A 12375-nucleotide genomic window follows, 5' to 3' on the forward strand; every position below is an offset into this window, starting at 1 on the left:
CATAAGCATACAGATACTGCAGTACGGGGCACAGAGAGAGAGAGAGAGAGAGAAATGAGAAATAGAGAGAGTGGTCACAAACACACACACACACACACACACACACACACACACACACAAACAAACGTATACAGAGGGGCAGACAGTCACACACAGCTATAGAGACAGAGAGGCAGAAAGTAACACATACAGACAGACAGACACTAAAGTCAGAAGCAATAAAGAGCAAGTAAGCTGCATGCATCACGTTGTTAGATGGCAGGTAGCGTTCTTCAAAAGCGTTGGTTGGTTTCAGGATCCTGGATGGGTCAAATGACTCTTTCTTCGTTTCTCGTTGCAGGGATTTTCGATGGTACTGAAAGAGACTATTGAAATAGATAATACTGAGTTGCAGAACTTACGAAGAGGTAGTCTGGAGTGCCGTTCCCATGTCTGCTCCTGTCCTGCTGTTTGTTCTTTCCGTCTCTTTTACGTGAGTCCTACGATTAGAAGGAAAATAGAGGTATTGTTACTAAAACTGCAGCAACATTGTCCTATCTTAAAATTGGCATCACACCGAAAATCACAGGAAACAAAACGTGGTATGAATAATAATCCAACATGGGGTCGATATCGACTTCCAGCAAACTTGTAAAAAGTAACGTGTTCTGAGGGATTGAGTCATTCATATAGCTGAACAACGACAAGTCTAAAATTTCCTCAAGGCATCTGACATCTTCTCTTGGCATGAATGAATGAACAAACCAACAAATGAATGAATGAATGAGTGAATGAGTGAATGAATGAGTGAATGAGTGAGTGAATGAGTGAGTGAAGGAGGAATGTTCCTGACCTGATTGTTGTTGTCCCGGCGTTTGTTGTTGCGTTTCCTGTCGTCCTTCTCCCTGCTGAGGAGCCGAGGCGGCGGCGGCGCGCGGGACGAGAACTGGTCCGACTCACCGTCACCCTCCGACCTGGTGAGGGTGTTCAAACAAACAATAAGAAACAGCAAACAAATGCATAATGTTTACCTTGGCATTTGGCCTGCTCTATCAATTTGTACTCCAACATACACGGTCAGACAGGAGTCTAAATCCCTCCTGCTATAAAATTGCAACATGATGTAACCCAACACTAGTTACCATGGTGACAGACTTCTGGTTTAAGTTATTGACCTTATTTGTTTGCAGGAAAGAAACTGACCAAAAAGATGTGTTAAGCCAGTACATATTTTCTGTACTAATTCTCGTTTAAAAAAATTAGGACCCCATTCACACTCAGTTTTTCTATTCGATTAACAGGGCTATCCGAATAGAAAATTGTCTATCCGAATCAATGTTGAACTCACTCATTGTTTTTGTTATTTTTATCGTCGTCATCCTCCTCCTCTTCTGTGCTTGAGTCGCCGCCATCTTTGTCTCGTTTCTCCTTATTCCCGTTCGGCTTCTCCCGCTCCTTTCGCCGGGTCTTGGGCCGCTTCCTTAGGTCCACGTCCAGCCCTGTCTTCAGGACCCTGTTCTCAGGGTGCGGGGACCGGTCCCTGGGGGATGGAGGAATAAGTGAATGAATGAATGAATGATTGGTTGGCTGGTTGTGTGAGTGAGTGAGTGAGTGAGTGAGTGAGTGAGTGAGTGAGTGAGTGAGTGAGTGAGTGAGTGAGTGAGTGAGTGAGAAAATGAATAAATGAGGTGAGTGACTGGATAAAGAATGAATGAGTGAGTGAGTGAGTGAGTGAGTGAGTGAGTGAGTGAGTGAGTGAGTGAGTGGATGAATGAGTGGATTAAGGAACGGATTAAAGAGTGAATAACTGGTTGCAAGGACGAACAGGGGGAATGAATGAGTGAATGAATAAATGAAGGAATGAGTAAAGATATGAATGAATGAATGGATGAATAAACGAGCTGTACATATGAACTAACAGATGAATAAATGATAGAGTGTTGAATAAATGTATATATAAAAGGAATGAATGAATGGATGAATGAACTAACGAATAAATGACTGAATCAATAAACGAATGAATGAACAAATGAATGAACTAGAGTTCCACGATCTCATACCTTCGCCAAATGATGTTAGCCTTTATGAATAAGAAATATACTAATCACCCTGATTATGCAAGTAGGATCCTCAATTGCATGAATTATATCAGTCTGTTGATCATATTCTCCACCAAAAGACAGTCTTATCTTAACAAAGAATGCCATTTTCTCATAAATTATGCAAATATGGTCCTTATTTGAATAAGTTATGTTTAATTATGTTCACCTTCACTTAACTTTCAAACACCCCAAGTATGAAATTCCAGGCAGTTACCACTACGCAATTATAACATTTTCTCATTAATTATGCAAATTAAGTCTTCATTTGCATAATCAATATTTGCCTGTGTTTCTCTCGTTCTTAATAACATATGTTACAAGCTTGAACTTCCTATCATGGAATGCAGCTGATTTATAGAATTTCCTCATTAATTATGCAAATTACATCAATATTCGCATAATTGTAATATCATTATGTCAAGCATCACTTAAGCTACCTACATACCAAAAATCACGATGATCCATCAATCGGTTCTTAAGTTATCCTCTTTTAAACATTTGTCCTTTAAACCCCCCTGCAGTTCTAGAGCAAGCCGCTAGGGGGCCTAACCTCACGTCACTTCTTCCCCAGCACAAGAGCTACCTACCAGCCAAATTTCATCACCATAGCATGTCTGGATCTTGAGATATCAAAACCGGAAGTTCTGCTGCAGTACCATAACAAGCCGCTAGGGGGTCCAAAATCTAATCATTTTGAGGTCTCATCAAGACCTACCCATCTACTAAGTATCAAGACAATCCATCAAGGCCTTCTCAAGTTATCGTGTTGACAGACAGACAGACAGACAGACACACACACACACACACACACACACACATACACGAACGCCCCTGAAAACATAACCTTCTTGGCGAAGGTAATGAATGACAGAACGAACAAACGAACGTACGAATGAACGAATGAACGAATGACGATAGTCCCTTACCTGGACGGTGGCGGTGGCGGGGGTGACCGTGGGTTGAGGTCCGGGTACCGCAGTCTCGGGTCCTCCTGTTCCGCCTCCCATTTATATTTGTATGTACATGTATGGATAGAGGAATGCCGAAGAACGGGAAGAATGCCGACTGTTCCTTACCTAGAGGGTGGGGGTGGAGGAGGTGACCGTGGAGTGAGGTCCGGGTATCGGAGTCTGGGGTCGTCCTGTTCCGCCTCCCGTTTCTTCAGTCTGGCGCCGGGGATCTCATGGTTCTGCCGTGAGTCAGGCGGTCGTTTATGCACGTACTTTAGTTATTCATTGATTATCATGATCGATTATTGGTACAAATTATTATTGATTATTGGTAATATTATTGGTAAAATTAGTGTAAGAAATCACGGGGGAAAGAAGAGAGATATCAGGGTTAATGGAAGGGAAATATGTTGTTAGTAGCAAAGTTAAAGTTAGACATTATCAGGCAAACTGTTAAACTGAATTTCTATTTCTGCTAGTTAGTGGAAGAATTTGCAAGAAATGGGTTAATATATGAATATAGGCATATTATATAAGTTCTAGCTGCAACCAAGAAAATGGAGAGAAATTAAAACAAAAAGTAGAACATGACAATGTTGAATTCAATGAATTCTTTAAGTGAAAAAGAAAAATGATACCTTCAGCTCTACCAGCTCAAACTCGTCCGGAAACTCCTGCATCATTTTCTCCACGTTCTCCTCCGTCAGCGCGTACGTCTGGCCTGCACTTTTCAGCACAAACGCTCGGGGGCGCTTCTTGAAGGCCAGCGTGGCGCGGACCCAGGCGTACAGTGCCCTGAAGGCGTCCTTCGGGTCGAACTTTCCCACCAGCGTGTCCATCCCGGCCCGAACGCGAACCTTCAGTTTGTCGTCGTCATCTTCCGCTGGGGGTTGCACCGTACCCTGTATTACGCCAGTTAAAAGTCTTTTGAAAATATGATCATAATACTGTTACAGGGTACGTCGGTGAAGGTTAAACATCAAGGTAATACGATACGCAAAAAACTTTCGTCAGTGACACTAGAGAGTTGTCATTTCCAGATTAGTGAGTCATATCCAGTTCCTTGAGTTACATCCAGCTGCTTGAGTAACTGTTTTTTTTTTGCGTATACATATATCTTATTACCTGGATGTATAACCTTCACCGACATGTCATACCCTGTATTATAAACGTATTACACATCTTTGGCTCACTGCTAATGTCATATGCCTGGTATGTCTGTAAGGTCGTGGGTCATTTATCCTGAGTGCGGCCGTAGGGACAATTTATCTTGTTAATCTTAACTTTATATTTGCCTCTTATATTTTATAATAAGAAGCTACAAATTGGACTCACCAGGATTTCGAAGACGTTCGGCAGGTCATAGAGCCGCGTGTCTGCCCCGGAACCGGAAGCTGGGTACTGGACGCCACCACTGGTCAGCACCAGGCGGGGGGGAATCTTGGCGTGCGTCAGGGTGGCCCTCACCCAGATGTACACGTCCTAAGGAGAAGGTTTAACGTTAGGGTTAGTAAAAGAATTTTATTGCACGACAGTTGCACATGGTACAATGTATGGCAGCGATTATTGAACATAGCACAAAAAGAAAAGGGTATAGAATGAAAAGTAACATCCTAATTACTAAACATCAATGGATAAAATGATATTTGATATGTTAGTATGTGTTGGCCCCCTATCGGTTTTCTAGGTATTGCAGCAGGAATTTAGGTTTTGATGTATCGTGATCTGGACATGCTATGGTCATGACTGTTTCTCAGATATTGTTGTAGTATGATTTTTAACGAAACGAAGCTATGGTACCATCATGGTCAGCATGGACCTACGGCCACCTATCCCGTCACAAGACAATTCACAGACTGTCTCAAGAATGTCCTCAACAAGTCTTAAACATGTTGTACGACGATTGTGGCCCGGACTCTCTAGTAGCACTTTATCTTCAATGCGGCAATTGTCCTAACTGTGTCTCCTAATCAAGAACAAAGCGCTGCCTGTACGGACCTGTACTGAGTATAATCCCTTGAGCATCGTGCGTTACTGAACGTGATCGGAGCAGTGTTCTGCGTATGAGCATTACGCCATGGTCTGAGGGAAAGGGTGATCCGGCATGCACGGCTAAACTTTTAAGTCCCTGTACTTTCTAATAGTCACTACCTAGTAGATACAACAATCATCTCTTTGTTTTCTGGCACCCTAGATATCTACAAATCATTAAGGATACAAAAAGTGTGTTTCGGGTTCTGTTAAGCAACATTCTAGCTCCTGGCTATTCTAGCTTCTAGCTAGTCGAGGTTGTCTCAATCATGATGTTTCTGACTTAGGGAGTATACTAGTCTCCACCAGACTCTTTTTCAGGCTGAATAAATAGTAGAAATCGACCTCAAAAAATGTAGCTGGCAAAATGGACCCTCTATCGCCAGCCAACTCTCCTGGCCAGCTACAGTCTTTTTAGGCCGATTTCTACTATCTATTCAGCCTGCAAAAACTTCTGGTGGAGACTAAAAAGATGCTGCTACAGTCTGATTCATGTAACCCGCCACCTTGGACTGGCATTCATGTACGCGGCAACCAATACAAAGTGAAAAATTAGCTCCTCACCCTGAGAGTTTTCTTGGCGGGAAAAGTCCTGACGATGGCGTCCTCCCCGCAGTACACCATGACTTCTATCCTGTTGGGCCGGTCCGGAGGACTCAAGTCCAACTTCTTCACAGACTGAAACACAAGAAGAAACTTTGAAAAATACTTTCTGAAAATTTCGTTCCGTTTGACAGGAAAGACACTCACTCGTAGTTCAGTGTATATTTGCTACATAGAAAGTTTAAACGAGAACAATCTTTGTGCATTTTATGTACCTCTGCTTAGCACTAAGCACTTGGAAAAGAGTATGGGATCGGAGTTAAATAAATCATACCACTACCAGTGGACTAGCCCCTTGCTATAGTGATTGCTGCACTGTGTGGTCCAAGGGCTACTGAACCGCCCTGTGCACCACCTGTTGCAGGAAGGATCTTAACTTTATATTATTGTTTTAAGCCTTTTTCATTTATGATGGATAAAAATCATCCAAAAGAATGTAGGTACAATAGTGACAGTCATGGGCAATCCAATCTGGGTGTGAATACCTGATTCCTTTACCGTATACTTTCAAGAGCAAACAAGTAACACTTTTAAAACGTCCCCCACCCATGTGTTGCCCATACAATATCTCCCCTCTGTTCGTCTCTCCCGTGCCAGGCGACCAAATCTTATGATTACATGTTGTAGGTGTGTTTATACATAGTTCCACCCCCATTACAGTCTGCACTACAAACACGGCGTTAAGCCCTTGAGCCGGCTGTATGTGCCGAGCGTGGTTCTGACCGGCGTCTAATCGCACAGTTTGTCCCGAACACACATTACGGGGTCACGTGACACACGTCGCCATGGCAACGGCGACAACGCGTGACGCCATGATGACAGCCGCCATGTTGGACTGTCAGTCAGGAGAGGTCAAACGTAAAGTTTAGATGACCTGAATAAATGGCGTCGAAGGATTGTAATGGGGTTAGTGGGTTCTAATAAAATGTTTTAAGCTAAATTTTGTCTAGGCCTAACGCCATTTTTTGCGCCAAAGAAATTGCACAAGAAAAATACAACTTTCGCCAATCTCAAAGCAGATACTGTGAGCGAATTCGAATGCCGATTATTTGAGCTTTCATGAATTAAAGAATGATTCAAATAAACAAACAAAAATCGTCACGAAATATTGCGATGAGTTTAAACCAACGACAGAATAATTTACTCACACACAAGATAAAATTCTTCTGAACCACTGTTCTAACTCACCGTCCATGGGTTTATTGTAATAGATTGAAATAAAATATGATTCCGTTTGCAAAGTTAAGATTTAAGGTTAAGGTTATTGCGAATTCCTACCCGAAGGCTAATTGCAAATAACAAAAGAACATTGAGACAGGGTACAAAATAACATTATGTAATAACACGAGGTAATTGTCTAAAATTATAGCTATGTCTGAAGGGTTTGACTTCTCTTTTGTAAACCATGGAAGACGTAATAACCAAACGTACACATCATGGTATCGTATAGCGACAGCACAGCAGTACAGTTACATGTTGACAGGTTCTAACTAACGCGACGCCGGCTTACAAGTGTGTCCAAGCGGCGTGTAAGTGCGCTCTCGTGTGTGTCGGAATCGTCCGATATTTGCACAGCTTACACTTCAACACTGCTCGAAACGACCCCCTTTCTCTGCGATAGAAATTCTGCATGTTTTCGTCTCGGAAAGTCCTGCGTTTTGAGGGTCATTTTGTTGATTTTACTTCACTTCAAAACCAAGTTCATCGATGTAGTTTCTGCGAGACGTAAGCGTATCGATTAAAGTTGTTTTAGGCGGTTAGAAAAACGTTGAGCTTCGGTGAGGACTAAACTGCTCAATATAAGTGGATCAATGTTTGGAGCACATACAGAGGTGTCAGACAACCGCTGAGTACAGTTTCAACAGAATCCTTTGGAGAAGGGGTCCTTGAGAATACCACGCTATGCAAGTCGCTTTTCATTGAGGTCACGAGGAAACAGGTAAGGGTCAAACAAAATATCATCAACAAGATGCTTTTTGCTGTACGAGTTTCAGAACCGCCCGTAGACAAGGATCTGTGGTACCTTTTTCTGCAACAAGACAGATTACATGTTTACAGTACAGCCACGATTGTCCCAATACTGTTCTTGAATTGCTGTCGTAAACCTATAAAGTACTGCAACACAGTGCCTTCAGTCACTAGGTAAAACCCCTTGTAAACACATTCAGAACCTGCCCCCGACCGCCAACCAACCAAGGTTGGCGGTAGCTAGAGAGCAGTCTGACCAGATTTAATCGCACCTTTCGACGAATTTGAGTCAAATTTCATTCCAAACATCGCCCTGACCACTTTCTAACCCCCAGCCAACCAGTCCCCAAACATTTTCCAACCATAAACATTTTTTAAAATGTTTAAAAACATTTTAAACATTTTGAAACATTTCGGCTGGCGCAACAGAACACTATCCAACCACAGCCGACCTTGCTCCCAACCTACTCTCAACCATGGTTGGGGAAAGTTCGAATTCGGCAGTGTCTAGGAATAAATATTCGGTTATGCTACTCTCCAAGCAGAGGTTTGGGTCTTGGCTTATTTTTGGCGTGTTTTTAGGCTTTTATATCGGGGTTTCATTTTTGCACTGGAATTTCTTTTTACGCCAACCCATAAAAAATACCAGTGCAAAAAAAAAAAAAAACGATGAAAAGGCGTAGAAACGCGCCAAAAAAATAAGCCAAAACCCAAACCTCTGCTTGGGGAGTACGGCTACGTACAGTACTGTACGTGTGTGACGGGGGCTTAAGTTCGTTTCTCCTGGATTTATGACACAATAAACCTGCAGTATTACCCCACCAGGTGCGGGGTCAATAAAACACAACAAAAAAACGGGCTCGTTCTAAGTCCATAATCTCAGTCTATAATCTAAAACAAGCGGCGGGAGTGTGGATCCAGGCGGGGCAACAATTCCAAACACCGACATATTTACACTAGAGTTACATTAAACAAGAATCGTGAAATGTACATAACTGTTTCTATAGCGATAGGGATTATTTTGGCATTATTCTATATGCGGTAAAATCAAGTTCATCGGCGTTTCTGGCTTGAGTTATGGTTATTGTAACGTTACCAGGCATGTTAAAAGCGGAGGGTGGTTTGTACGCTTCCAATGTTTGGTAGGAAAAAGTCCGTACTGAGAAGTTGATCTCCAAGCAGATGTTGGGAGGGTAAATAGTAACATCTTCTTAGTTCGTCGTTTTCTAGTTTTCGAGGCTTGAATGTAAAAATTCTTAATAATAAAGGTCTTTGATTCAATATCATCTGCCTGTAGAGATAGTTCTTACCTGACATACGTCTAGATGAAGTTATTTTCTAACTTCGTGTGTAGGTACGTAAATATCGGTATATGCCTTCTACAAAATCACCGGGTTGTTGAGAAACAATAAAGTAGCTCACTCTTGCTCTTTCCATGACATGTACGCCTCACTCCTATGCGAAGTTCTTATTTTCTAGTTACAAAGTTATAAAACTTGTATAGGCACGTAAAGATGGGTATGTGTCTTGTACAATCCAGCTGTCTTTAGAGAGTAGTTTTACCTGGCATACCCCTGGATATAAGCCTCACTACTGCGTAGAGTTCTACCTGTATTGGGACGCAAATATCGCTATATGTCTTATACAATATCACCTTATTGTAGAGAGATAATACAGTAGTTCTTACCTGGTCCACTCCGAGATAGAACCCCCTTAAAGAACAGGCATCTATGCCGACACTTTGTACAATATACGGAGGTTGTAACTTGTAACTATATAGAGATATACATTCGTTCTTACCTGGTCCACTCCCAGATAGAATCCCCACTCGGGCACGTCCGGCAGGGTGAGGGAGTCCCGGGCCGGGTCCTGGGGGGTGAAGCCGGGCAGCAGGATCGGGAACTCGCTCTTCAGCCGCGCCACCGACACGCTTAGACTCGACCGGCGGCTGCTGGTTACGCTGGGCGGGCGGCTGGACCAACTACCCGGCCGGGGGACGCTCACGGTGGCCGGGGACATTGTAGGCTGGTATCTGTATCTGTATCTGTGTAGCCGGTAGAACCTCCCTTCGGCGTAACTTTGTTTCTTCTCGGGGTAATGCACGAATCCAGCGAATAAAGGGAAACCAGCTGGAGATAGGTCCGTGGCTATAGCTCGCCTGTGCTTGGGCTAGGGACATCCCGACAGGGTTCCGCTACGTTCGTACGGGGACAGGTATACATGTTTCTAAATGTAGCATGGGAAGCAGTCATACTAACCGTACAACCTCCGTAGAATTGCCAAATTGGGCCCGATCTCGGAACTACGGAAGCGTAAAATTGTTTGAACGTCTGAAAGTAAAAGTTGTCACGAATTCCTGATATCGCCTGTCCTAGCTGCTTTTCAGTGCAGAAAAAAATGTATTTCCGTACGTTTCTATATATATATACTAGTATGGGCTTCACCACCTTCGTATATACAGGACAGGTAAGGTATAACACCTGGTTTACCTGCCGTAATTTCCAAATATTTCTTGACACTACCTGGCGACGGCGTCACGATGGGAACACGAAGGTTACCTGGGACAGGTGTGCAGGTGAGTCACCTTTGAGGTTCCGATTCCTTCCACACTTAGGAACGCCGCACTTTCGCATGAAAACACAACTTCTAGTTCTCGTCCGCTCGATCCACCAACCCGAATCTACAACAAGGAACAGCGTTGTTTCTTAAGACAGGACGGTTTTGTCTTGATGACTTTCTCCTCTCAGAGTACCACAGAGCTCGCTGAAGTACGGAAATATTAGATCCAAGTTCTTCTTTTCTCGTGTAGGGAGGAGAATCCGTTTAGGAAAATCAGAAAGTAATCCTTTTTCTTCTCTCTGATCCGGATTTTTTTCGTGGAGAGAACGCTTGACGGTGTAAAGAACTCTCCAGTGCCGTAAGCAGGGAAAAAAACACCGAGGATCGTCACAGGCGACAGCCAATCACATCACGGTTACCATGGCTACACAACTGGGCGTGGTTTGCGGTTGGTGCACGTCTTTCACTCCGACACTTTGTAACAACCTGGACGTTGTTTATAGAGGAATTTACGGTGCTGAACATGAGAAAAGCCGGCGCGGTAATCTAAATGTTTTGGTTTCCCCCGCCCGAGGTTTAATGCACTCCCCGTGAATACCAGAACACGGCCGCTCGCACCTCGAGCGCGCTCAACCGCCGCGCAAATATTTGTCTACACATTGTTGGCGGCTTTCGCTGATTGTACGGCCGACTGGGAAGGTAAAAAGGGAGGGAAGGGACAATAGAGTGTGCGGAGGGCGGACAGAAAATTATCCCGGTGTCATGAGAGTTTAATTAATAGAGTAAACGGTTTGTATTAGATTAACTCCTACATAGCCTACAAAACATGTTCTTCCTTACCATTTATTGATCCATTTCCACCCATTTGCTCTTGTTTTTTGTCATGTATTTTGTCTCTGTATACTTGTACGTTTGGTGGTAAGGTTAAAATTAGCTATAGCTAGAGTACCTCACCACCATGCCTTGTATTGTCCATGTTGAATTGTAATTACTAGAGTAAACGGGGTGTCGGTAACTGTCAAACCGCTGTCAGAGTTCTGTGTGCGGTCCGTGATCGTCTGAGCTAGACAGGACGGACACGCATTTTACTTGGGGTTGTGTGGCGCAACGGCAGAGTGCTCGACTCGTAACCAAGAGGTCCCGGGTTCGAGTCCTGACATGCCACTGATATTGTGCCCTTGGGAAAGGCATTTTACACGACTTTCCCAACTTAAATCAAGTGAAAATGACTATTGCCTGCCCTGTCAAACCGCTGTCAGAGTACTGTGTACAGACCGTGATCGTCTGAGCTGGACAGAACGGACAAGGTTTGCTTTGGGAAGGGTAAATTGTACGGTGACGTCTGCTGACGCACGTTAAGGGCTGTCTTAACGTTTGCTCTCACTTAACTTAAGACATTCAATTGTTTAGTAAGTTTTAAGTTTGGCTTAATGTAGTCTTAAGGTTCCATTCATCCATCAATTCATTCATTCGTTCATTCATTTATTCATTCATTCGTTCACTCACTCACTCACTCACTCACTCAATTATTCTTTCATTCAGGTATTCATAGGTACCCATAAAACATTGGACAATAAAATAATACAGGCTTAAAAATACACACAAAAGCAGATACAAACAACCATAAAGATATACAATGTGTACATGTAGATTGTATCATGCATACATTTAGCATACTTGTAGCTAGTAGAGACGCAAGCTACGGACTTTTTTTCGTTTGAGTTTTGCTCCCACCGACGGTCAACAGTGGCGAGACTACTTTTAATTACAAACTTACATTTTGACATTTAAACTGGCCAACGTTAGTGGTACTATAAATCCAGACTGAGTGTAGATTGTATCTTATATTCAGGGACCCCCACATAGTTGTAACCAGGTTACCTCTGATACGTCTGAAGTCTCCAGTCGTTTCTGTAATTACGTGGCTTAACCGGACAACATCGCGTTAAAATTGGTTTCTACATATGCAAGTAAATGGGCTTAAAAGAACTTGATAGAGCTATTTCTTTTAAATTTTAATATATATTATCTTTCACCTTTCATTTGTTGTTAGTGATATTCCACCCCCAATTTGTGTGCGATTGTTCATGACTAACATATGGCCAAACGTTGCACGTTAGTGGGGTCGTGTGGCGTAGTGGCAGAGTGCGCGACTCGGAACTTAGACTAAGTTAGAGTCCCGA

The 12375-nt window shown here is 43.1% G+C and overlaps 1 protein-coding gene across 1 annotated transcript in view; it reads right to left on the bottom strand.

Annotated features, from left to right (window-relative positions):
- Window positions 1–9652, bottom strand: part of LOC109487509 — a 13213-nt gene extending 3561 nt beyond the window's left edge. The window contains exons 1-8 of the mRNA XM_019791510.1: window positions 9434–9652; window positions 5627–5740; window positions 4367–4513; window positions 3670–3933; window positions 3158–3270; window positions 1328–1519; window positions 833–953; window positions 402–479 (exon numbers count right to left, since the gene is read on the bottom strand). Coding sequence (XP_019647069.1) covers window positions 402–479; window positions 833–953; window positions 1328–1519; window positions 3158–3270; window positions 3670–3933; window positions 4367–4513; window positions 5627–5740; window positions 9434–9652 — 1248 coding nt within the window. The remainder of the gene's footprint in view (window positions 1–401; window positions 480–832; window positions 954–1327; window positions 1520–3157; window positions 3271–3669; window positions 3934–4366; window positions 4514–5626; window positions 5741–9433) is intronic.
- Window positions 9653–12375: the final 2723 nt, after the last annotated feature.

The sequence above is a fragment of the Branchiostoma belcheri genome, unplaced genomic scaffold (genome assembly GCF_001625305.1).
Source record: "Branchiostoma belcheri isolate BF01 breed outbred unplaced genomic scaffold, Haploidv18h27 scaffold89, whole genome shotgun sequence".
Lineage (NCBI taxonomy): Eukaryota > Metazoa > Chordata > Leptocardii > Amphioxiformes > Branchiostomatidae > Branchiostoma > Branchiostoma belcheri.